Source organism: Panthera tigris, chromosome A1 (genome assembly GCF_018350195.1).
Source record: "Panthera tigris isolate Pti1 chromosome A1, P.tigris_Pti1_mat1.1, whole genome shotgun sequence".
NCBI classification, from domain to species: domain Eukaryota; kingdom Metazoa; phylum Chordata; class Mammalia; order Carnivora; family Felidae; genus Panthera; species Panthera tigris.
The window spans coordinates 142,034,410-142,058,955 of record NC_056660.1 but is presented as its reverse complement, the minus strand read 5'-3'; the positions used below and the strand labels follow the sequence as shown (position 1 = coordinate 142,058,955).

At 45.9% G+C, this 24,546-nt stretch overlaps 1 protein-coding gene across 3 annotated transcripts in view; it reads left to right on the top strand.

The window, feature by feature from the left end:
• ARSB (arylsulfatase B) overlaps window positions 1–24,546 on the top strand; it is a 167,685-nt gene that overhangs the window by 128,201 nt on the left and 14,938 nt on the right. The window contains exon 7 of one of the 3 annotated variants that reach the window (XM_042989113.1): window positions 20,292–22,435. The exons of 1 other annotated variant lie outside the window; for it this stretch is intronic. In XM_042989113.1, coding sequence (XP_042845047.1) covers window positions 20,292–20,293 — 2 coding nt within the window. In that variant the 3' untranslated portion in view covers window positions 20,294–22,435. Of the gene's footprint in view, window positions 1–18,049; window positions 19,969–20,291; window positions 22,436–24,546 lie in introns of those variants that run through there. One more of the 3 variants, XM_042989099.1, reaches the window with a different exon arrangement.

Genomic DNA, 24,546 nt, shown 5'->3' with positions numbered 1-24,546 from the left:
TAAATCAAGGAAAATGCTTTCTTCACACCCTCCCCCCCCAACTCTTCCTCTGCTTGGAAACAGCAACAGCATTGTTTCATTCTTGCTCTTTAGGGAGTATGCTCTGCCTTGGCCAAGGCAGACAAAAGATCAAATTAGAGAAGCAAGTCTGTTTGCTGCTGGCTGAGGGGTGGGAAGCAAGGCAGGCACTGACTCCTCTCCATCTGGGGCTTCCTTCTCCTCCCCGTTCTTATCAATCTCCTGGGTTGGAGGACTCCAGGTCCCTGGAACAATGAATCTTAAGCCCCTGCCCCAAACCTGGCAGCAAAGGAAATCTCAACTCTAAGTCCAACTCGGTGCTCAGAGTGAACTCCTCAAACAAGTAATGAACGTCCACTGGGCAGGCCTGGGGAGATACAAAGATGCCTGGTGTGACCCAAGCCCCCACAGAACTGGAGGGAGTTGGGGTGGTGGGTGGGGGGTACATATAAACAGCTAGTCAGTGCAAAGCACAAAGAATAAAGTTAGCCCTTAAATGAAGATTGAGCAAAGCTGCTTAAGGAGAAAGGTGGGAGGAGGGTGCAGGGGCAGGAGCTAGCCATGATAAGGGATCAAACAAAGCACTTGCAAATCATTTCCCATCGCTCAGAAATAAGAGTGGTTTGGGGGTGCCTGGCTGGCTCAGTCAGTGGAGCATGTGACTCTTGATCTTGGGGTTGAGTTCAAGCCCCACGTTGGGTGTAGAGAGGACTTAAAAATAAAATCTTTAAAAAAAGAAAAAGGAAAAAGAGCAGTTTTGCTTGATGGATTCATCCAATTTAAGCAAGGTAAGTAGGACTTCTGAAAGGAGGGATGCTCAAGTGGTGCAGCCGTGGTTGTGTGTCAAAGATCTTAATTTGACTCATTTCCGTTCAAGTCCATTTTGTGCGGGTCATGTTATCTAATTATTAAAGGTGCACCGCTGATTGCTCCAGGGCTGTGTGCGGGTGTTTTGCACGGTGTGTATTTATAGTTCTCGTACTTATGTTAAAGCTGGGTGGGGTCCTGGAGTTTAAAGGATTCAGTTCAAGCCCAGAGGGCAGAAGGGAAGGGTTGGCGATGTGCAGGACTGGGGAGGGCAGCACAAACAGGGAGGTATGGAGCCGTTGGTCAAATGGGTAGGCGAACAAGGACACCAGTAGTAACCATTGCCACTATTTATTTCTGGTCTACCAAGGCCCTCCTTTGCCTCTCCAAGTAGAGAAGTGATGCCACTGAGAGGCAGGTAGAAGACTGCTGTGGACATTCCCCAAGGGCTGCTGTATTCATCTATTGCTGTGTAGCAAATCACCACACACTTTACAACTTAATACAGCACCCCTCTATTATCTCACGGTTCTCAAGGTCAAAAGTCTGGGCAGGCTCTTGCGTAGGCTCTCACAAGGCGACCATCAAGCTGGCGGTCAGGCTTGGCTCTCCCCTGGCAGCTCCAGGGCGGCTCCGCTGCCAGGCTCAGCCAGGTTGTTGGCAGGACGCAGTGGCTTGTGCTTATACGACTGAGATTCCTATTACCTCTGCAGAGAGAGAGGCTGTTCCAGAGGCTGTTCTCAGGCCCTTGCTCAGTGATCCCCTCCATCTCAAAGACAGCAAGAACCTTCCTCTTGTTGAAATCCTTCCATGATCTCCCTGACTTTTGTGCTCTGAGCCAGAGAAAACTGTTTTTAAAAGGCTCAGGATTAGGGTAGGCAGCCCAGATAATCTCCCTATCTTGAGGTCACTGATAGTGACCATTGTATCCACAGAGCCCCTTTTGCTGTGTAAGTCACATAATCACGGGAGTAACACCAAGGGACAAAGGGCATGGGTTTAGAATTCAGCCAACCCCAGTTGCACAAAGTGTGGTTCCGTTTGACCTTGAAAAGACACCTGGAGATCCAGGGCCCAGAAAACTGTGCTCAGAGCAGGGGTAGAGCGGGGGTAGGCAGGACGGAGAGTGGCACAAGGAAGGGAAGTGTTCTCAGGTAGCCAAACAGCGACTTTTGGAGGCATAATCAGAGGACTGTGCTGAAGAATTAAGCTCACTTATCAGTTTTGTCAAGCTTCTTTGCAGGGCCCCATAAGCATTAGAATAATGAAGGGCACAGGGTCCCTGCCCTTTACCAATTCACAGTCTAATGAGATTATAAGGCATCTCCTAGACTGGAAATGTTGTCCTGATAAAAATGTATACCCTGAGACATCCACATATCTTCAGGAATATAACTGTATATATTTTAGGGACTGGCCTGAGTACCTAGCACCTTTAGTTTTATATGTGATTTGTTGTTGTTGTTGTTGTTGTTTGGTTTGTTTGTTTTTGTTGTAATCTTGGTTTGGCTTGCAGCTTTTTGTGTTCCTCTCTATATTCAACAAATACTTCCTGGGACTGATTACATTCACAGCACTCCCCTATTCTTGTATCTAGGGCTCCTCAGTCTTTATAGTGCCTAAGAATCACCTGGGCAGCATTTAAAAATGCAGCTTCCTGAGCCCTCCTTCCACACCCCTTGAGGATCTCTGAAGCTATCTTTCGATCAAACAATTTGGCAGTTCTAATGATACAGGGACCATATTTTGAGGAAGGTTGCTACAGGGGCAGGAAGAGTATAACCCAGAGTTTCTTAGGTTTCTTCAAAGTTTCTTCAAAGAGCATATAAATGAATCAGGGAAATAAAATGTAGATCTATTTCACAAAAACTGGTAATACACAACAGTGGATGCTGAAGAGCCACTGAGAACTAGAGAAAATAAAGAATAGGTGAGATATTACATAACGAGAGGAATATTCCTAAATAAAGTTCTCAGAAGATTTCAGAAGAGATTGGGTTTTAACTAGGCCTTAAAAGAGGGGCTAGGTCATTTCTGGTGGGGAGAATATTTGAGTCAGGCACGATGGCCTTATGCAGTGGCAGATAGCTCAACGCCACCTAGGGGGACTGACTGGCTCGATATCTCTTCACTGCTTCATCGAGGATCTGTCTTGAACCACAACCTCATTCTTCTTCCTTATTGGGTTGCTTTTAAGAATATTTCATAAGAGATTGCACATGTACATAGAAAAAGAACTTAATCACAGTTGAAATATATGCACGGAGTTATGTATAATTCCAGCCTGATTTAAGTGTCGATCATGCTGAAAACCTATATAGACTCCAAATGGAGATGGCATCCGGTTATTAAGATGCCAACCCCTTTCATTAACAATGAACATTTTTGCTCTGTATCTTTTCCTTCAGAGGTGGCGGGGGTACAGACATCTCAGACAATGCTGCCAATCAGTGAAAGAGAGGAAGTGGTCGCGAAATTCAATGTGAGAACACTCTATCAACCTTTTGCAATGGGGAGCCTTTGTTTATTCATATAACCCATATTGGGAGCTCTTTCTATTTAAAGGGATTACTATCTGAGTGATTTATTGGAGACTGTTTGATACTTGCATTTTATAATTCTTTTTCCTCACTCAAGCGGTTTTGAATAGATATCCCCTGCTTTCCAAAATTCCTGTTTCGCCGCTTCACTTTTACCAATGACGTACTTTAGTACCCGTTTTCAGGAGCCAGAAGAAGTCCGAAGAGGGTTTTCACTTTTACGAAGAAAGGTGAAAATCGAGAATAGCATTTGGCATTTGCTTTGCAGCGAGGTCTCCTACAGGCAGAACGCACCCTGGGCAGGGAGAGTGGGCCCACCAAGCTCCTTCCCCGGGAACCACACTCAGCACCTGAGCCATCAGGTTGCCGCCTAGCTTTGAGCTGCGTCTGTGAGCATCTGTGCTTTATTGCGATTTATTCTGTGCATCATTAGCAAGATGTGTCCTAAGGTATCAGAAAAGCCTGAGACGTTATATTTTGAGCTTGGAACACTCAAAAAATTTTCCAGGTAAATGAGTGGTAATTACTTCTTTGATTTATGCTACTTCAGCTTGTGAAAGGTTTCATGGAATCGCTCTGCTTTTCAGTAGCAGGGGAAACCTGCATCAGAATGTGATGGCAGAAAATATATTCTACTTAGTGAAATCAGAAGAAGATAAACAGAACTCTGTCTTTTGCTGATACTCATAGTAAATACAAAATGAGAAACAGTAGAGATTCGTATGATACTGTATGATCCTATTATTTTAGAGTACAAATCACTGTTGTGGGGTTTTCTTAAGTGATAAATAAATGCCTGGGTGGCTTCAGGTAGAGGCTGTATCTAAAGGCTAATTTGCATAATTAAATAACACAGAATTTTGTGTATTCCTGCAAGAGTAGAAAAAGTATTAGTGGAAATATGTTTACTTGTTTCTTCTAGGTACAGTCATAATTTATAAACTTATCACCATCAGCAATTATTATTAAACTCATATGCACCCTGGACAATCTTGAGCCCTCTAAGCTTCATCTAATGCTACATCTAATTGTGGGTGCTGGGCGTGTGCACCAGCATGTGTTTGAACAGAATGTTCCTTTGACTCTGTTTCTGGAGAATGTGATAACCACTACACTAGGGAAACTGACTTTGACTTTGTTTCTGTAATACGACCATATCAAATATTTGGGGTTACTTTAATCATTTCTACCAAGTTGATCTTGACTGTTTTTTACCATTCCCTGTCTGTCTATCTATCTATATATGTGTATGGTTTTTGTTGTTGTTGTTGTTGTTTTTAACATGTACATCAAGTTTGAAGTTTCCTTCAACTACTTTCCCAGCCTGGTTTCAGACTCGTTGCTCCATGAGGAGCTTGTCTACTCTCCTCTCCTCTCCACTGTGAATACTCTTCTCTTAACATTAGGGAGGCCTGCCCTGCAGGACACTGGTTTCCCTCCTCAGCTCAGTGCCTGTTCTGTTATCTTTGCTTCACTTGTGCACTTCCCAGGACCTAGCAGACAGCCAAGCACTTGCGTACCACTCTGTCAATGCTGTAAATACCCCGCACCTTGAAGGGGGGATGGTCTTGGAGCACTTTCCTGTTTCCAAATTGATTTGCTTAGGGATTCCAATATGCAGCGCATATGCCTATGACCCTGGGGTACTCTTTACTGCTTACAAGGATGTGGCACTTTTTCCAATCACTTAAACAGTCAAGTGGCTCTGAATTCATATCTTCCAGGCAGCACTCGGCCAAAAATTCTGGATATGTAATCTCTGGTGCAGGATTAGTTCAGTTGGCAGATATCCTTCCAGTTTAAAAGAGAAAAGAGAAAAAGAAACCGTGGATGAAATGTGAATATACTGGGTTTGTTTTTTTTTTTTTTTTGTCTGCTTTAATAATTAGTGTTTTTCAGATATTCAGCGTCTGCTTTTGATATTGAGTTTTCAGAGACTCAAATCTCTGAGACTCAAATCTTGTATGGTCAAGATTGCATATTCATCACTTCACACAATATATAGTTTTTGAGATAACGATAGAATTCCAAATGCTGATACACCCAGAAGAGAGTTTGCTTTCTCACCTCACACATCTGTTTTGCTTTATGCAGGAGAAATTTCACATGCCAGAATGGCTTTCAGTGGATAGAGGCAATCTGCTTTATGTTGAGCCTCTGCAGTTCACAGATGCAAATGTTTAGAAAGCAGTGAGGTTAACATGGTTATTTCTTCATCTGAAATGTCCCCAGTCACTGCTTTTGTCCTAAAAAAAAAAAAAAAAAAAAAAAAAAAAAAAAACCTTTGTTATAAATCTATTGTGTGTAATCCTTATAGCCTTGCCTCATAATTCTCTTATCAGAACTAAATTAACTCTTCAGTGGCCTCCTAGGATGAATTTCAGGGTCCTCCCAGTTTATACTGCTAGTTTGATTGTGTCCTCGATAGAATTGATGTTCTCGGGGAGGGAATGAGGGAAGCATTTTCACTACCCAGAACAGAATCCCACTAACCAAAAGAACAGCCCCCACCCCAAAAAAAGTTCCAGGCTATCGATGTGTGTCCTCAATTATTTAATCAGCAAATATTACTGAGCATTGTTGTTTCACACTGCTAGGAAATGTGGACAAGGCAAGGATAATATACAGATGCTCACCTCAAAAAAGGTACAGTCTGGTTGGACAGATGCCATCTAAAATAATGTAGGTGGCAATGTGTAATACGTGTCAGATGGCACTTCCTTACTGTACTCCTGCTGCTCCCACAAGGAGGTTTATCACCCTACAATTCCAGACATGTTTTTCGAGGTTGTTTTTTTCAACGATTATTTATTTTTGAGAGAGAGAGAAAGAGAGCACAAGCAGGGGAGGGACAGAGAAAGACAGAGGGAGACACAGAATCCGAAGCAGGCTCCAGGCTCTGAGCTGTCAGCCCAGAGCCCAACGTGGGGCTCAAACCACAAACCATGAGATCATGACCTGAGCCGAAGTCGGACGCTTAACCGACAGAGCCACCCTAGCACCCCTCAAGTTTGTAATTGAACCCAACACTTGAGGACCTGAATCTTATGCAGAGATTTACCTCACTCTTCTTGTATTGCTAAGTTGTTATGCTGTGTGAAGCTGTCTGTGTGGGAAGAAGTTTATGCAAACAACACTATGTCAAAGGTTCAAGGCGTTTGAGAGCTTGGGAGAAGTCTAACCACAGTCATTTTCTGACACAACTGAACAGAGGAGTCGGCCACTGAAAGTTCCCGAAACTCCCGAAGCACAGGAAGGCCAAGCACAGGTCCTGATTGAAGAGGTTTAACTAATATAGTCCCCGGTAGCACTCACTGCGGCAGGAAGGCCTTGTGTTTTTCTGAAAACGTGTCCTAAATAAACCCGCAAAGCTGTGTGCTAATTACAGTTTCGTGATTGAAGGTGCAGTTCTGTTGGTGTCTAGAATTAGAACAGCGTAGAGTGTCACTCAGAAAATGAGCTCACGTGGCAAAAACAGACAAAACCCTGCTGTCAGCAGAAATCTGGTCTGCTTTTCTGCTATGGAATGTGGGCTTCCAGACTCTCTAGACTGTCTCTTTCCAAAGCAAATGAGAAACAAATTAACTCACAGGCACCGGCTTCATTTTTCCGTTCAAAGCACGGAGTTTTCACTATGCTGCTTCAACCTGTGTTTGCACGACCGAGTTCTCCGGGAAGTACTTACACTAGTGGTACTAGAAGTTCATGAGATCAGAATGCCGGTTTGGGGTTTAAATGTAATCGCTTCCATTCCTATTTCCCCTCCTGTCCTGACTCCCTGCATGGTAAGCTCTGTCTGTGCTTGTCCCCAAAGGAGAAATGACAGTCCTACTCTGAGCACTTGAAGACAAGACAAATAAGCGTTCTGCCTTGGTGGGAGATCTCAGGGGGCCAGCGAGGCATGAGGGTGACAGGACGCTCGAGACGTGAATGGAGATTATAAGAGCTAAGTTTGCTAAGGATAAGCTAGGGAGCAGCGCCTTTTCTTCTGGGACAGCAGATGGACCACTCTCTGCCAAATCAAAGGTCTGGTGGGGTGCTCACCATGCTGGGCCACCGGATCAAGGTTTGATGAGAAGGGTCCAAAGAAAGGTCCTTCTAATGCAGTCTATACCTCCTGCCAACATTCAGCTGCCTCTGATTCTTCTCTGAGACTGGGGCTCCTGGGGACAGCCGAAATCAGTGGGCTAGGCAGGCAGGCAGCTTTGAGAAATGTGTCAATGGGATGGAGGTTAGGGCCAGGCCTGTAGGCCTGCTGTGGGGAGAGCAAGGCAGGCCCCAAGTCTAATGGCAGGTTGCTAGGGCACAATTATCAGAGCAGGAACGCAGGGGTAAAGGCACATAGTCAGTGAGTGGCCAGATGGCCTGTACCAAACAGCTGCAGGGTCACTCCTGCCTGGTGTCAAGCCTGCTCCTGGGGCTCTGGCTGGCCTTAGCCTGACTGCAGCATGGATCTCTCAGCTCCAGCCAAAAGGCAAGATGCGCTTCTGATTGTGGGAGCTGAGCCAGACCTGACAGCCCCTACCCTTCTCCCTGAACATGCCCCAGAATTATCTGTCTCCCTGTTGTTCCTTACTCCTTCCAGCTCCTCCATGGGACTGGCCCTCAGTCTAGACATACGAGAGAGTCACCCGTGATATATGTGAAAAATCTGGTACCAGATGCTTCCCCCTCTGGCTGGAGGTGGGCCTGAAATCCTCCCCCAGTGGACTCATTTGCCTGCTTAGCGTCCTTCATTGAGCCTCCAGTGCCCGCTCCAGAACAGAGCCAGGCTCAAGTCCGCAGTGTGGGGGCCTTGCCCAGGGCTGCACAGCCACATTGTCCCACCCCGTTTCCTGCCCCTGCCCTGTACTGGCTTTCATGCTCAGCCATGCTGTGTTCTTCCCGTCCCCCTGGGTGCCACAGGCTTTCCTGCCTCCGTGCTTTTCCTCATGCGGCTCCCCTTGCCTTGAGCGCCCATTCTTGCCTTCCTCTGCCTGGGGAAATCTGGCTTATCCTTTGAGATCCAGTTCAAACATAACCTTCCCCGGTAATGCCATTCCAGCCAGTGCCTGCACCATCTTTCCTGGCAGAATTAAATACTAATTGCTTCTCCATCGGTGCCCACTCAACATTTTATTTGCCCCTCTTGCCCATTATGACAGGCTTATGCATGCACATTTTTGTTAGATTCCACACCTCTCAAAGACAGGCACCTGGCCATCTGTCCATTCAGCTTTGTATCCCTCCCAGCCTAGTGCCTGCAACATAGTTTGTAATTTACACATGTCTGTGTTGCAAATCCGTTGCCTAAGATGGAAGCCTTTAGCGCTCATCAACATTTTAACTCTGACTAGTTGTGAAGGTCAAAAGCAGGGCACGTGGAATTGCTAACATTGATTGGTGACTTTCTGTGTGCCCCACCTTATTCACCATCCAATGGAAGTGTCAGCCGGGACACCGTTGGCCCAAGCAGAGAGGGCCACAGGGGCTATCCTGGTTGCCTCCAGTGACATTGCAAACAGAGCGGAGGCGTCAGCTGATGCTGAGTGCTGAGCGGTCCTGGAGGCTGAAGTGAGATTTGTCCCTTGTGGCCTTCAAAACTATTTGGCTTTCTGAAGTTGCCTGTGGCTCCGGATATCGGGGAAATACTTTAATAGGAGTGCTTCTCTGTGCTGGGAGGTATAAACGCAACATGAAATGAATCTTACTCCACCCAGTACAGGATGTGCTCTGTGAGCATGCTGGGCTGCCCCGAGCCAGCTACAAGCACTAGGAGGGTGTCCTTCCAGCCACCCCGGAGCCAAATGCAGGCCTCATTACAAAAGTGTCTTAAAAACCATGCGACAGCAGACATTGGAACACTGACTGGATATCTTTGTCTCTTCAGGCTGCCGTAACAAAATACCACAGTCTAGGTAGCTCATAAACAACAGAGATTTATTTCTCACAGTTCTGGTGGCCAGGAAGTCCAAGTTCAAGGTACCAGCATGGTTACAGCCTACACTTCCTGATGCATAGCCATTATCTTCTTGCTGTGCCCTCACATGGTGGAAGGGGAAGGAATCTCCCTGGAACCTCTTTTATAAAGCACTAACCCATCCATGAGGACTCCACTCTCATGACTTAAGTGTGCCACCCCTTTCTTTAGGGGTTAGGATTTAGACATATGAATTTGGAGGGTATATAAACATTCAGACCATAGCCCTGGATATGTGAAGCCATTAGGGAATTATTGTTAATATTCTAGGGAACATTGCTCATCTTTGCTCATTAAATCATTATTAATGTGATACTAGTATTGTGATTATGTTTTTTTTAAAGAATCCTTATCTTTTAGAGATATATATACTAAAATATTTACAGGTGAAATGTTATGATGGCTGGGATTTGCTTTGAAACAATGTGAGGAGGAGGGAAAGGCAGGGAAAGATAGAAGATTGGCCATAAGTGGATAATGGTTGGAGTTGGTGTTGGGTACCTTGGTATTATGCTATTATATTATGCTATTCAGTCTACTTTTTGGTGTGTGCTTGGAATGTTTTATAATTAAGGTGTTTTTTTTTTTAAGTTTTAATTTTAATTCCAGTTAGTTTACATATAGTGTAATATTAGTTTCAGGAGTGCAATACAGTGACTCAACGCATTTGTACAACACCTGGTGCTCATCACGACAAGTGCCCTCCATAATCCCTTAGCCCATCCTCCCTCCCACCTCCCCTCTGGTAACCCTCATTGTGTTTTCTATAATTAAGGGGCTGTTTCTTGGTTTCTCTCTCTCTCTTTTTTCCCCTTTGCTCGTTTGTTTTGTTTCTTAAAGTCCACATATGTGTGAAATCATAGGGTATTTGTCTTTCTCTGACTTATTTCACTTAGCATTATATTCTCCAGCTCCACTTATGTCATTGTAAATGGCAAGATTTCATTCTTTTTTAAGGCTGAATAATAATTAAGGTTTGTTGTTGTTGTTGTTTTTTTAAGTATGTGGGAAAGAAAGTTATTTTGTTCTCATCCCTTCAGTTCTTCGATTCACTTTGTTATGTCTCTTTGCCTCACTCAAGGTCACCTTGACCTTCGGGAAGAGGGTCCACATTATTGGCATCCTCACCCCTTTAACACTTTCACGTTCCTCAAATATATTTAAAGGACTCCTCCTCCTTCTAGAACCAGAAGGGTGGGGGTCAGCTGAAAGTCCTAGAACGGTCTACACTTCACAAACTCTGGGCTTAGGCTTCTTCTGGTTTGAAACACTTGCTTATCCCCAATGAGAAGTCACTGCCTCCTTGATGATAAGTTATAGAAGAGAAACGTACCATTTTCACTGAGTCTGGACCCCAGGGAGCTGGCATGGGTTAGTTTTATGGAAGGACACTTTCATGGGGCTGACTCTACTTGGAAGCCAACTGATGAAGATGTGTTATCTGAAAGAATCTAGGCACCACCAGCTGCTTAGGAACACAGTGTGGACAGCATGCTCAGCACTGAATTATTTAATCTCTCCAATATTTCTATTTTATCTCCCCCCACAGATTAGATGCTCTGAAGTCCATTAGCTTAATGCTTTCCAGAGTAGATTTTCTCTGGCCTCATTTCCACCACCCTCTTGTTCCCCACCGCACCCCCACCCCCCACCACACCCCACCAGGAATGCTCTGTGCTCACTTTATTGTCCTCAACCACTGCCCGTCTTCATGGCCCTGCTTTCTGCCTGTGCACAGTTACAAGAGACTCGAGGAAGAATAGCTGATTGGTAGTGACAGGGAGCGGGGGAGCAAGCATGGCAAGAGTGGGCCAGCTGGTGAAGTCTTACATGGAACGATTTAAGCCTTAAGAGTTGTCAGGGATGCCTACCCCTTTGAGTTAACATCTTGTCTAGCTTCCGATCCATGGCCCATTTTCTAGTGGTCTGACTTGGAGGAAGCTACCGAAGCCATACTTATCACATTCCAGATGCCACAAGAGCTCTGGGCGTTAGTGAATACGGCACATGATTAAGTCAGGATCCAGGAGAAGCTGACAGTCAAGAATAATGAGGCAAATCTAAGAGGCTGGAATGCAATGGCATAAGGGTAGAGGGCTATGCTGGCAGCCATCTGCAGAGAACAGCATGAGGAGGAGTGGCTGCCTGGCAGCTTTCTGTGATATGGCCACAAGCACCTACAGACAAATTTTGAAAAATCCAGTTACATGCATAGAAGATGTTGGAGGCGTCAATAGTATAATGAATGCAGAGGAGGGGGGGCAACCCGGAAACCACGCTTTGTTTCCTGTAAGCTTCTGAAGGGGGGGGCGGGCATCTCAACAGATGTTAGCTGTTAGTAAGATATTATTATTTCCCTGGTGGTGCCTGATTCAGTTTGTTGTATGCAGAAGTTGATCTGTAAACGTCTCGCCTATTAACAGCCTCCTGACATCCTTTGGATGCAGAATTGCTGTGTATGTCGGGGGCACTGTGACTCTGTTACTGCTTTCTGCTCCCTCCGAGCACCGGTTAGCTTTTTTGTTGTCGTCTCTTCTAAGTCCCTAAGTTACACAGTAGGGTCGTAGCGAGGAGGATAACTTCAGAGTAGATTTTACGATAAAAATAATAATGGTAACCGTAATGGCTACCATATTTTCCCTCTATTTTGTGCCAGGCTCTGGCGTGGCACTTTGCATTGGGCCGTTTAGTCCTCGCAGAAACCCCAAGAAGGTCGGTGGCAGCATTATTCCTATTTTACAGAGAAGTAAAGTGAGCTTTAGAAAAGTCATTTGCCCAAGGCTACACAGCTTGGAAGTGGCGAGCTGGGATTCCAGAGTCCAGGCTCTTCACACCTATCCAGAGCTGCCCTTTGCCCAGCAGCAAAGAGGTGTTCTCTTGAAGGGCTCCTTGTGGGCGCTGCCTAGAGGTCCCAGAGGCTTCATATGTAGGGGTGAACGCGGACCCGAGCCCCCAGAGCCTGGCGGTACCGCCGGTGATAGCCAAAACTTTATAATGTGCTTCAAATGGACTTTCCAGCTCACCTGGCCGCTTTCCTAATGAGAGGACACAGGCATGTTGACCCTATATATTTACCTGCACACACTGTCATTCTCTCTCTTTCCTACTTGGTTTGTCTGCGTATCGTTTTCCAGTGGTCTCTGGTCGGCAGGTGCAGGAATGTTGCAGAGAAAAATCAAGTCACTCAACCAATATGTGTGGGGCTCTAAGTACTAAGTAATTTAAAAGGAACTTGAAGATACAGTCTCCACCCTCAAGGGGCCTTGATTTTATGGGAGATTTGACCTAGAGCTCTGAGGACACGTGGGACACTTGGCGGGTCTTCCCAGCTCAGAGAGAGACTGGGGATGGAGCCGGGAGTTGGGGAGGTGCGGACAGGCAGCTCTAGTCAGCCCCACCGAATCTGCCATCTGAGGGACCTGTCCTCACCCAGCCATCAGCATGGGCGCAAGCAGAAACCACCCATCTTTGCCTCTTCTCTAGGATCCACTCTTTAAAAGCATTTGGGTAATTACAGCTTCCATTTCTGCTTTGGTTGTTGGTTTTAGTGTATTAATTACCTGCCATGTCAAGAGATTTCCCTGACCCTCCATGCTCTCACCCTTTCCTCTCAGCAGTTAGGGTGTCTCCATGGTTTCCATCTCTTGTGAGCCACGTGAGAGTTAGGCACTTGCCAACCTCCCTGTCCTCGAATGTACCCTCTGCTTTCTTCCTCACGAGAACCTGTGTGACTGCAATGACCAAGTCCTCTACCCTCAACGGTAGGTGGGCATGGAGGGGCTGGCAAGGGAAGAAAGGAGGAATGAACTAGCTTTGATTTAAAAAATTCTCCCAGAGTTGAAGTGAAACACTCTTTTGCTTTTCATTCCACATTTTGGTCACATCTACTTGAACGTTTACTAATCCTGAGAGATAATCTCTCCCCTGGTATTTCTGTTTCTTTTTGCAAGATTCTAACTCTTCTTATATCTTGGGTGAGCTTCGTGAGACTAAAGGGTGTTTCTCGGGGCACCTTGGTAGCTCAGTCGGTTCAGTGTCTGACTTCAGCTCAGGTCATGATCTCACAGTTCGTGGGTTCAAGCCCCATGTCAGGCTCTGTGCAACAGTCTGGACCCTGCTTGGGATTGTGTCTCTCTTCCTCTCTCTCTCTCTGCCTCTCCCCCACTTGAATTCTCTCTCTCTCTCTCTGTCACTCTCTCTCAAAATTAACAAACTTAAAAAAAAAAGGCATTTCTTTTTTATTCACCAAACGTTAATGGCTAACGAGTCTTAGAGTCTTTCAGGCACTCTGCTTATACTCACCAGGAGTACCAGGCGCCCTTTCTGGTTCTGCCCATTGCCCTCAGGTGGGAGAGTCAGGGCACTGAATCAATGAAGAGGCCCGTACTAGACCCAGTGCTCCTTTCCTGTCCAGAGTGGCCCCGCAGCAGTTTCCAGTACTTAGTAGGTTCTCAGTGAGCAGTCATTGAATGGAATGAAATCAGTTCCTGGTATGGCACCAGGTACAGAGCAGACACATATTTGTTGAAATAATGAATAAATTCCTCTATTCCATGGCGGAAGAATTCCAGTCTCCATAGAACTCACATCATTTGAACCTCTGGAAGGGATTTGGGCTGGATGAAGTAGGAAAGCGGCCATCAGCAGGGGAGCAGATGTCTGACCCAGGCCCTCCAGCCAAGGAGACCGGCACTGTGTCTGTGGGAACTTGGATGCTCTGACCTCTGGGAAGCTTGCAAGAGTGGAGGGGGTCGGGGGGAATGCGAATCCAGCGGCTTTCTGGGCTCCTTCTGGCACTCTTACAGCAGCACATACTTTGCTATGCCAGCCCCCAGCTCCAACAGCTTTAACAGCCTAGTAATTATCTCCTGATCAAGGGAGGCAAGGATGTGTGTGGAAATCACTTTTTAGTAGCAAATATGTCTTTTGGAAAAAGCCCCAGTAAGCTGTTGGCTTTCTCTCAAGTGTTCAAAGGATACCAGAGGACTGACAGGCTAATACAAGAAGTGTCCCCAGTGCAGAGGGAAATATATTGTGGTAAATTGTCAGTTTTGGAACTGGGCCTCCAGCTCCGATGTGTGAGTACAAATGCTCTCTGTGAGAGTAGAGGAGTCACGTCACACAGGGGAAGGGAAAATGCTTCTTTCCAGGTCCCCGGACTCCTGCTCCTTAACAGAGGAAGGCTCTTGGTCTCATCCAGATAAGTGTTTTAGAAGAACAAACACAGCTAAATAGGACCTGGATGTCCCATCCTCCTGCTTGCAAACAGCTCCCCCCACCCCTCCTCTTTGACCACTCAGGAGAAAACACCCTGGAGTTAACATCTAAGGACACACAGGTTCATTTAAATCCATCATGAGACGCCTCTTGGATCCAGCAGTAGGACCACAGGTTTTTCCTAAATTAAATATAGTTTAGAATGATATTCCCTCACAGTTGTCAATGCAGTCAGAAGAGTCCAGACTTCTTTAGCATGGCCTGATAGGACACTGGATACCTCGGACACCAACTAGCTGGGTCAGGGAACTTGAGTTCTGTTTCCTCATCTACACGAACGGGAGCTTGGGTGACATGCTGTCCGAGGCCTCCCCACAAGCTCCAATATTCTTCATCCTACCACAACTGTCTCCTTAATTATTCTTGTGTCATTTCCCCAAACCATGTTCTTCTGCAGTGACCCTGTCTGGTGAGATGTCGATGCTGTACCCAACTCCCACAGTTGAATCTAGGCCTCTGTCTGTCCCTGTTCAGACCACGCTCAGGTCTAATCAGAACCTTGGAGCTCCAGGCATTCACTCAGGCAGCCCCATTTATCAGAGACCTGCACAGTGCAAGGTGCTGGGCATGCCATACAGCGGCGAACCAAACAGCTGTGATCCCTGCCTTTTGGGCATCTTATACTTCTCTAGAGAGACATAGTAAAGAAAGAAAGAAAATGGTAATATGGGTTATGAAGGATTAACAGGGGTTGACCTAATTTCTTTTGGGAGAGGATAAAAGGCTGCTCTAAGGAAGTAGTATTTGATCTGAAACTCGAAGAAGAAGTTAGCCAGGCAACAAGCCGTAGAAAGCGCCCCCCCGTAGAGGGAGGAGCAAATGCAAAGACGTCTTTGCAGGGAAGGACCATACAGACCAACGGAGCTCAGTGTGTCCAAAGAACGGCATGTCCGGAACATAGGGAGGGAGGCTGGAGGAGGGATGGATTCGTTAAGATGATGCCAACTGCTGGAGCAAACCGAAACCGTGTGCCGAACCAAATCACATGGGCGTTTCTCATTCACGTAGAGCCACAGACAGCTCTTGTCCAAGCAGTGTTTGGGGGAACCACAGCTTCTTCCACCTCGCGGCCCTGCCATTTTTAGTGAGCTGCCAAGTCCGGGATGCTTGTTTGCATGGCGGGCTGTGCCCAGGAGACCTCTCAGGGCGCAGGCCCGTCTGGGAGTCCGCTGTCACGTTGTTCAGGTTCCTTTGGCACAAGGTGCCTGCAAGGTGGGACTGTGATGTGCAGGAGGGGATGCAGCAGGTGAGGCAGGCCCTGGAGGCCGAGCTCCAGAAGTTAGGGTTCATTCCAGCTGCGCTGCGAAGAGCAAGGTGAGAACACACCCGTGGCAAATCCAGTGCCACTTCTCATCCTACATGTTGGGTCGCGCATGTCACACGGCGTGTCTGAACCGAATTCACCACCACCCCCTTCCAGAAGCATCGCCCTCAGTTTCTTGTTTTGGCGGCGCCATTCCAGACCTAACAGTCCTGCTCTGTTGGCCGCCCAGGCTTGCCGTCTACCTCCCAGGCCTGGGCAGTTTCCATGCCTGCCCAGGGAAGCTCTCTGATTGGTTTCCTGCTGTCCCGATACAGCGTGCTGATTTCCAGTGTGGCCTGTCCTCTCTCAGCGACAGTTATTCCTAGCTGGGATGTTTTCCCAGTATCGAATCATCTGAGAAACGTAATAATCGCATCACAGTGAGCATGGCGATGAAGCTTTCGAAAATGTGCCTTTTTGTTTCTGCTCAAAAAGATATGACTGGTTGCCAATTATCTGCTGAAGACAGTTTGAACTTCTGTAGTTTGGGGAAACCGACTCAACCCAGCCTTCCCGAACTATTCTTAATGTGTCCCCCTCCAGTCAGCCAGGATCTGTGACTGTGCTCCAGACATGGCACGGATTTGGGGGCGTCCTGCCCCAAGTTCTTCCCCTCTGCCTGGGACCACCTCTTCCTCTCTGTCCACCTCCCCAAATCCTACCAGTCCTTCAGTGCCAGTCCTCGTTCCCAAGTCTACCCTTTCCCAGGAAGCTTTCCCTTTCTCCACCAGCCATAAAAAAGCTTTCTGTCTCTGGCATTCTGTAACGCTCTGCAAAGCCCTTTGCACAATGGCTTGCAAATACTAGGTGCTCAGTTAATGCTTAAATTATGTAAATTATATACCAGTCCTTTGGCATTTGTCATTGATTGCCTTTTACTGACATCTATCCTTCCAATTAATTTATAAACTTCTTAAGATATTCAATATCTAAGATTGTGCCCGGCACATCCTCAGAAAAAACCCTAATTAATGAATGCTTTTCTATCATTTCTGTGACACCTTGCACAGCTCCTTCAACACAGCAGATGTTCAAAACATTCTTGTTGTTTTAATACGTGATACCTTCGTAAATGCAAAGCTTTAGTCAGTTCGGGAGGAATAGTTTGGCTGAGAATTCGAGCCCCGAAGACAGACCTTTGGGCAAAGTGCTGGGTGGGGAGTAGAGATTGCCAGTGACTGTCTAGCCCTCTGTGACCAGCTTCCTGTTTTGCTTCTTCTGCCCAGCTCTGGGTTTGTCATGGAGTGTTTAGTTACAAATACTCCCGCTTTCCAATTTACAGTGCTCCTTCCCCCTCCCGTCCCCTCCCGTCCCCTCCCCACACACAAAAAGAGGTTGCAAGAGGGAGGGGTGATACCCTTGGTATCTTTTAAAAAATTTCCATGTTATCAAGATTCTTCATGTGACAAACCATACTAGAGCCAGGAGAGAGCATCAGAGCAAAAAACCATGTTTTCAGAATTTACTGTAGCTCTGTGGGGTTTTGTTTGCCTAGAGTACAATCCTGCAGTAAAATGAGCCCCCCGCCATGATAGTGGGCCCCTCCATCCCATTTCCAAATCTACCTGCTTCTCAACATCTTTGAGTCAGATGGAAAATTCAGTTCTGTCTTCTTTTTCTCTGTATCTTAATTGGTTTTCCAGATGCAAGTCCCAGAAGTGGGATTTAGCTCTGCACATCATCCCTTAATGTGAGCGGGCTCACAGTGAATGGGGGAAAGGGAAAGGGTAGCCATATTGAGTGTCAAGTCCCTCCTACCTGCTTTGGGCCTCACATAAAGAGCAAATGGCTGGTCGGGAGAGAGTGTCTCTCCAGATTGGAATGGCCAGCTCAGGGTCAGATTCTGCCCCTTCTGTGAGTCACTTCCCGAATGTGGGGGGGGGGGGGGGTGCCTGACAGCCAGCACTCTTCAGGAAGCACTCCGGGATCATGGATGTGACTGCTAACACCGGGTTTTTAGGCAGAACCCTGGGGCTTTGGGAATCTCTGGAAGTCTGTCTGTTGGACTCCCTAATCAAACTGCCAGATACAAATCAGCATCTACAAATGCATGAGCGTCGAAGGGGGTTGCTCTCTGGAAGCGGATCTTCTCAAGTGGGTCTGAAGAAGTTGGTGGTAGGTCCCTAACACTTCATTCTCTCTCAGTCAGTTGCAGAGCAAAGACACCATCAATGCCTACCTCCTCACGTGCGCTTCCAGTTTTCCTTGGAAACAGAGAGCGTGTTCTGGATCCTGGTTCGTGTGAGACCCTGGTAGTCCCCAAATTTAAAACATCCTTAGTTTCGAGCAGGCTGCTTCCAAGAACGAGGGTAGCTAGAGAGCGTCGTCTCAGATTTTCGCTTTTTTACCTTTGGCAAGCAGCACCTAGTGGTCCTCATTTCAGTGATTACAGGGTTCGTGTAACGGGCCGGGGTTTGGGCTGTGGGATAGCAGTTCTGTCCTTGGAAGAGTGCCAGCCAGCTTTAGCTTTCCGCACTGCAGTTGTTGGCACTGCTCACAGCGTGAGGCCTGGGGTCAGGAAGGACGGCATCACCAACCTGCCCGGGGAGGCCGGGCCCACCTGACAGCCATCGCGGGCTCATGCCACGGCCCCCTTTCCAGATTAAGTATCAATTTACCTTTTTTTCTCATCCTTATCCAAAAACGTGCTCAGAGCCTAGACACGTCCTTCACACGCACTGGAATCTGAACTGTACAACACAGGAAAAGTGAGGCCTTCAGCAAGGCGTTTTGGACCATGAGACTTTGTGGTTGGGATTTCACTAAATGCCATGTTGGGGGGCGGGGGAGTCTTCTTTCATCCCCAGCCTGGTTCATGCTCATCATCTTAATCACAGGCTAAAGATGAATATTTCTGGTTAGTTTCGCCTTTTTTATATATACACAGTGCCTATTTATAGCTATTTGCTGACGGACTCTACCAATTACTTTAAAAGCTTGTATTTAGAGAGAAACAAACTAAAAATGTGAATCCACTGGAAACCCATAGTTCTGCGTTGAGTTAGCTTGTTGTGGGGCAGGGTCAGAACAGAGACGGCGGTTGGCACATGATGATGTCAGAACTGGAAATGATCGCCTGTTATGACTTTAATTGGAGGATGATTAGAGAAAGGACACACTCTTCTATCTGTCTTATCTTTGTTATTACAAGCTTACTGGATCCCTTGTGCATGTTTATTTGGGGTATTGTACGTTACAAGCCCAGTGAAATTGCTGTCTCCACAGTCATCACTGACATCCTATTTACGAAATCCACCGTTCTTCTTCCCTGCCTTCTCAGACTTTCCTTCTCTCTGGCAGTAACCATGTCCTCCGTGGAATATTTCCCCTAGCTTCAGAGGCATTCTTCCCGTCTAACTCCTCCTCCTCAGTCTTTTGGAGGCTCATTTCCTCCTGTATTGCCTTTCAAATGTTGGTTCTCTCCAGGGTTCCACACTCTACCCCTTTCTCTTCTCAGTGCAAATGTTTCTGCCATGGTAACTACAAAAGGTAGATGTGGAGACAGGGCACCCAGCTTGGGAGTCCCGGACTTGGCCGTGTGTAGGCTACATCAGAGAGGAGCTTCCTGTAGAAGCTTCTTATGGGGAGACATACAGGATTTCTCTGCCTGCCACCTCTATTCCTCACCCTGGGCACAGGCTGAAAAAAGGTCAAGTGGCTCATGGGGGCAGTGGAAAGGAGGTGGAGCCAGAGACAGTACATGTGCTATTGTCCCTGGAGGAGAGAGGAGGGATAAGCTGAAGCGGTTGAACCTGTTTTGATGTTTTAGGCTAGAATTGGAAGATGGATGTCCAATTCCCTATCTACAAATGCAGGATTGGAACGTGGCTGAGGTACAATGTGTGTATGATGCCAGAAGGCCTGGCTCTGGCCACGTGGTGCCTGGCATCTAAGCCTGGGTTAGAGGCACTGGCAGTTGGACACAACAGAGAGTGATCTGGGTAGGAGATAAGATTTGGGGGCCTAGAATACCCAGAGGAATGTTGAGCACTGAATCTGGGGAATGAAAACATTTAAGAGACGAACAGAGAAAGAAGAAAAAGCAAAGGAGGCTAAAAAACAATCCCAAGCCGGGGCACCTGGGTGGCTCAGTTGGTTGAACATCCGACCTCAGCTCAGGTCATGATCTCACAGTTCGTGAGTTCAAGCCCCACGTCGGGCTCTGTGCTGACAGCTCAAAGCCTGGAGCCTGCTTCGCATTGTGTGTGTCTCTCTTCTCTCTGCCCCTCTCCCCCTCCCACTCTGTCTCTCTTTCTCTCAAAAATAAACATTAAGAAGAAAAAACAAACAAAAAAACCTCAAGTAGAAATAATAACCACCCCTGATGGAGCATTTTCTCTGTGCCAGGCACTGTGATTAAGTACTTTGCATGCATTTCCTCCTTTAGAGGCTGAAAAGGAGCAAGACATCACAGAGAGAAGAAAATTTCAAGAAGACAGACACTTCCCCTCCTTGGATCATTTTTGTCACACTTTCTTTATCTGCCACCTTCATCCTGTCCTTTAGAGCCCAGCTCAGTGAGCACCACTTTCCTGGATCCTCCCAGGCAGTTAGCTTCTCCTGTGGAATCATCTAGCACGTCACATGTCGCACATTTTATTCACTCAGCCAACAAATGATTGTTCCACTGGTTTAGAATTTATGGTGTTTTAATGCAATTATTATTATCTGCTGGGCCCTGGTTTACTCATTCTGAAGATTTAGACTCAAGCATGTAGAGTGATCAACAAAATGAGGATTTGTTTAATAAGCAGATGAATGAGCAATATAAAATAGTACATTTATTCAAGATTCAGTTTGAACCAAAGTATGAGAGGATCTCTGGACAGCCCATTTCAGATGTAAATTGCTAAACTTTCTAGGACAGTCATGAGTTGAGGATTCACTGAATGGTTGATTTCTGTTTTTTGGATTTTCAGTGCTCAATTGACACACCCCTGGTTAATGTCAGACATTAACCAAGTGTTGGAGTTCCCTGTGACACAGGCACACACATTCTCTGAATACTTATTATGCACAATTCAATAATGATTAACATTTGAACTCTGTCTAGGCTGAGCAAGCCACATCAAAGCTCTTTTTTCATTAGGACTTTTAAAATATCAAATATGGACTGAAAGAGTAGGTGTTGGAGAAACTGACTTTGTAAACTAAAAATCATAAACCCAGATCTGTTTGAAATATGTCATGTGGAGTGCCTATATAAAAATTATGAGCGTTTTGATTTTTCCCTTGTAGGTAATAAATAACATCTGTAATATTCCTCCTCACCTTTTTCTGATTAGCTTTATGTCTGGTATATTTTCCCCAACACTCCTGTTTCGTGTAATAAGGATTTCGCCAAGGAGAGACAGGATTCTAAAGCAGTGTGGGTGTAACAGAAAACCTGCAGCAATCAAGGTTAAGTCCAGAAATAAGGGGCAGGATGAGTTTGGTGGGGAATTTTTAATGCTAGTCAGGCCTCTCTGTTTTACCTTTCTCAGGGGTACACACTAGCAGAGCTCATGGGCCCTAAGGGACGGGAGTACCCCTGAAGTTGCAAAGGGCATGTGGCCCACAAACCAGCTCCACTGGACCCCAGTGCTGATATGGCTCTCCAGACTCCCTCACTTTGCACCTGAGCCCATGTGGGTGCATCCAGCAGAGTGCCCTGGCCCACTGGTGTTCACCCTGGGGTCCATGGGGCCCCCAGGGTCCGCTGAGGATTGCTGGTGGTGAGCCCAGGTGGAGGTTGGACAACTCTTATAGCTGTTATGTACGATGGGCAGCTGTGTGGCATTTGTCTGGAGGGAAGAGCTGTGTCAAGACCATTGCAAGCATAGTAGATGCTGCTGTTGCTGAAGATGCTGATTTCAGGTCATTAAAGGTGACAGAAAGCCAGGCAGTGATGTTGGGCCAGGCTAGGCTGCCAAGAAGCCAGTTGCTGAGCTTTGCTGAGCTCAGGGCACCATAGTTAAGTCCTAAGGTGACTGCGGGGGTCAGGTGATCCTAATGCACAACCAGAATTGGGAATCCCTGATCTGTTTCACCCCGTTTTCCCAATTTTAACCATACCTCTGAGTTAACATACATAATTTCGATGGTATTGCCTTGTTGTTGTTATTTTTCCACACAGTATTCTTTTTTCATTCATTTTAAAACCACTTTGTTCAGGTATGATTGACATGGAAAACGTTGTACATTTACAACTTAATATTTAAAAATATGTAAAAGCTTAATATTTACAACTTGATGACTTTTGAGATAAGTATACTTACATGAAACCATTGCCGCATTCTATGCTGTAAACATATCCATCACCTCCAGAAGTTTCTTCCCACCCTCTTATTATTTTCTTTGTGTGTGTGTGTGTGTGTGTGTGTGTGATAAGAATGCTTAACATAAGATCTTCCCTCTTAGCAAGTGTTTAAGGACATAATATAGTATTATCTGTGGGTACTGTGCTGTATAGATCTCTAGGTAGGACTCATTCATCTTACATAACTGAGACTTTGTACCTTTTGACTTCCCCATTTCCCCCCATCCTCTCTTCCCCACAATTTTCTTTTTTTTTTAAAGCTTATTTATCTATTTTGAGAGAGAGAACATGACAGGGAGAGAGAGGATCCCAGGCAGGATCCCAGGCCATCAGCACAGAGCCCAATGCTGGGCTTGAGCTCACGAACCACGAGATCATGGCCTGAGCCGAAGCCAAGAGTCAGATGCTTAACCACCTGAGCCACCCAGGCACCGCTGTTCCCCACAATTTTCTAATAATATGTTGTTCCATTGGCACCTGGTTCAGATTTCACAGTTGTTATAGGTCTGGGCAGCTGACCACGCCTTGATTTTGATGGCTGTCAATCAAAGGCCATAGGTTCAGCCTAAATTGAAATGATTTCTTTCAGTTGGTCAATTAGTTTATCCATGTACCCTGCCCTATGGCAACTGCTGTGGAAATTCAAGAGACCTGTGACTGGGATTTTTATACTTACAATGCAAAGAACACTCACCACCCAAAGGATCTCATTCCGTACTCACAATTATCCCATAAAGTAGGCATTATTTTTCTCCTCATTTTACATACAAGGAAATGGAAATTCAGAGTGGCTCCGTGACTTAATAGGTTATTCATTCTACAGGCTATGAAAATGTACAGTGGTTTCTCAGAATATTATGAGTGGTTTCTCAAAATAGCGAGTAAGGTATAGGGAATGCCACTGGTAAATCCCTAACCGTTCTGTAAATCCCAGCTTGCGAGCTGCCAGAGCCATATGGCTAGTGGGGGCTTTTTCCATCCCTGAAAATTAAGCAGAAAGGGTCAGTCAAGCATCAGCTCAGAGCGTGGGGTTCTAGCCCATGTTTTATTGGGAACTGTTTTTAGAGAAATACTTCTATTTTGAGGTCTAGAATGACTGTTGAAAAAACAAGAATCAAGACAACCATGAACACATTCGCATCTGGGTACGTCAGTCCTTACCACACAGCAAGATGAGAGGCAGCCAGGGCCTGGGCCTGCAGTTTCCCGGATGTGTCAAACCATGAGCAGACTACAGATTTCATCCGCGTGTTCGCTGAGAGCGCCCAGGCAGCTGTAGCCCAAATGCACCATGGAGGGCACACCGTCTGTGGGCAGTGGGGCTAGCTGGCAGACTAGCTGGTACAGCAAGGCCTTAGTGACTTGAACTTCACTTTGATTTGGCGATCCTTTGAACTTTTCTGGGACTGAGCCATGAAGAAATTGGTCAGCTGGTCAAATGTTGAGTGTAAATAAAACTTTAGTGTTTTATTTAAGAGGCACATTTGACTCACATAATAAGCTGACAAATTTGCCCGTTCCTTAAAAAAACATACCTGACAGGACTCCATATTAAAAAATACCTTGATCACCAAATATCTGGAAGAGCTGGGAGGTTTTCCCACTTAGGCCAAGTGAGTAAGTTTTGCTCTAAGTAAAACTACATATGCCTTAAAAGCATGAAGATGACATCCCAGCAGAAGCAGGAAGAATAAAATGGGTGGCCAGAGGTAGAATAAAGTTTTAAGCTGGTCTTTGCAAATTGTAAACGTGATCAAAAACAGAAAGAGCTCAGTAGAAATGAAAAGGTACCAAACCCTGAAGTAGCAAATGAAAGCTTCGCCATTAACGCCTTTCCCACCATCCCTGTTCAAACTCTGGAACGTGTGTTGGGGAGCAAATACAGGTCCTCTCCAGACCCAGACCAGAGAAGTGGTTTGTCTGGTTTGGGTTTTGGTTTTTCATTTTTTTTTTTTTTCTGCTTTAATAATGAGTTCTGCCTACTTTTCTCCTCTTTGTAAGGTCTTCAGAAAAGGAGGATATATAAGAAAAAAACCTGTGTTATACTAATAGCTACCACTCAATAACAGTTTTTACCAGCGATTATTACCGACTTCATAGAGCTAGTGCAAGGATTAAATGAGCTAACATATATGGTACACTTAACACAACATTTTATGTTTATAAGCAAGTAGCAAGTGCTTTTAATATTAGCGTTATTATCTTTAATGTTGACAATGTTAATAATAGCCTTACAATATACCAGATACTCTGTTAAGCACTCGATATGCCTTATCTCACTTGCTCTTATATTACTTTCATATAGTAAATTGAGGCACGGGGAGTCAGGAAAGTTGCCCAAGAT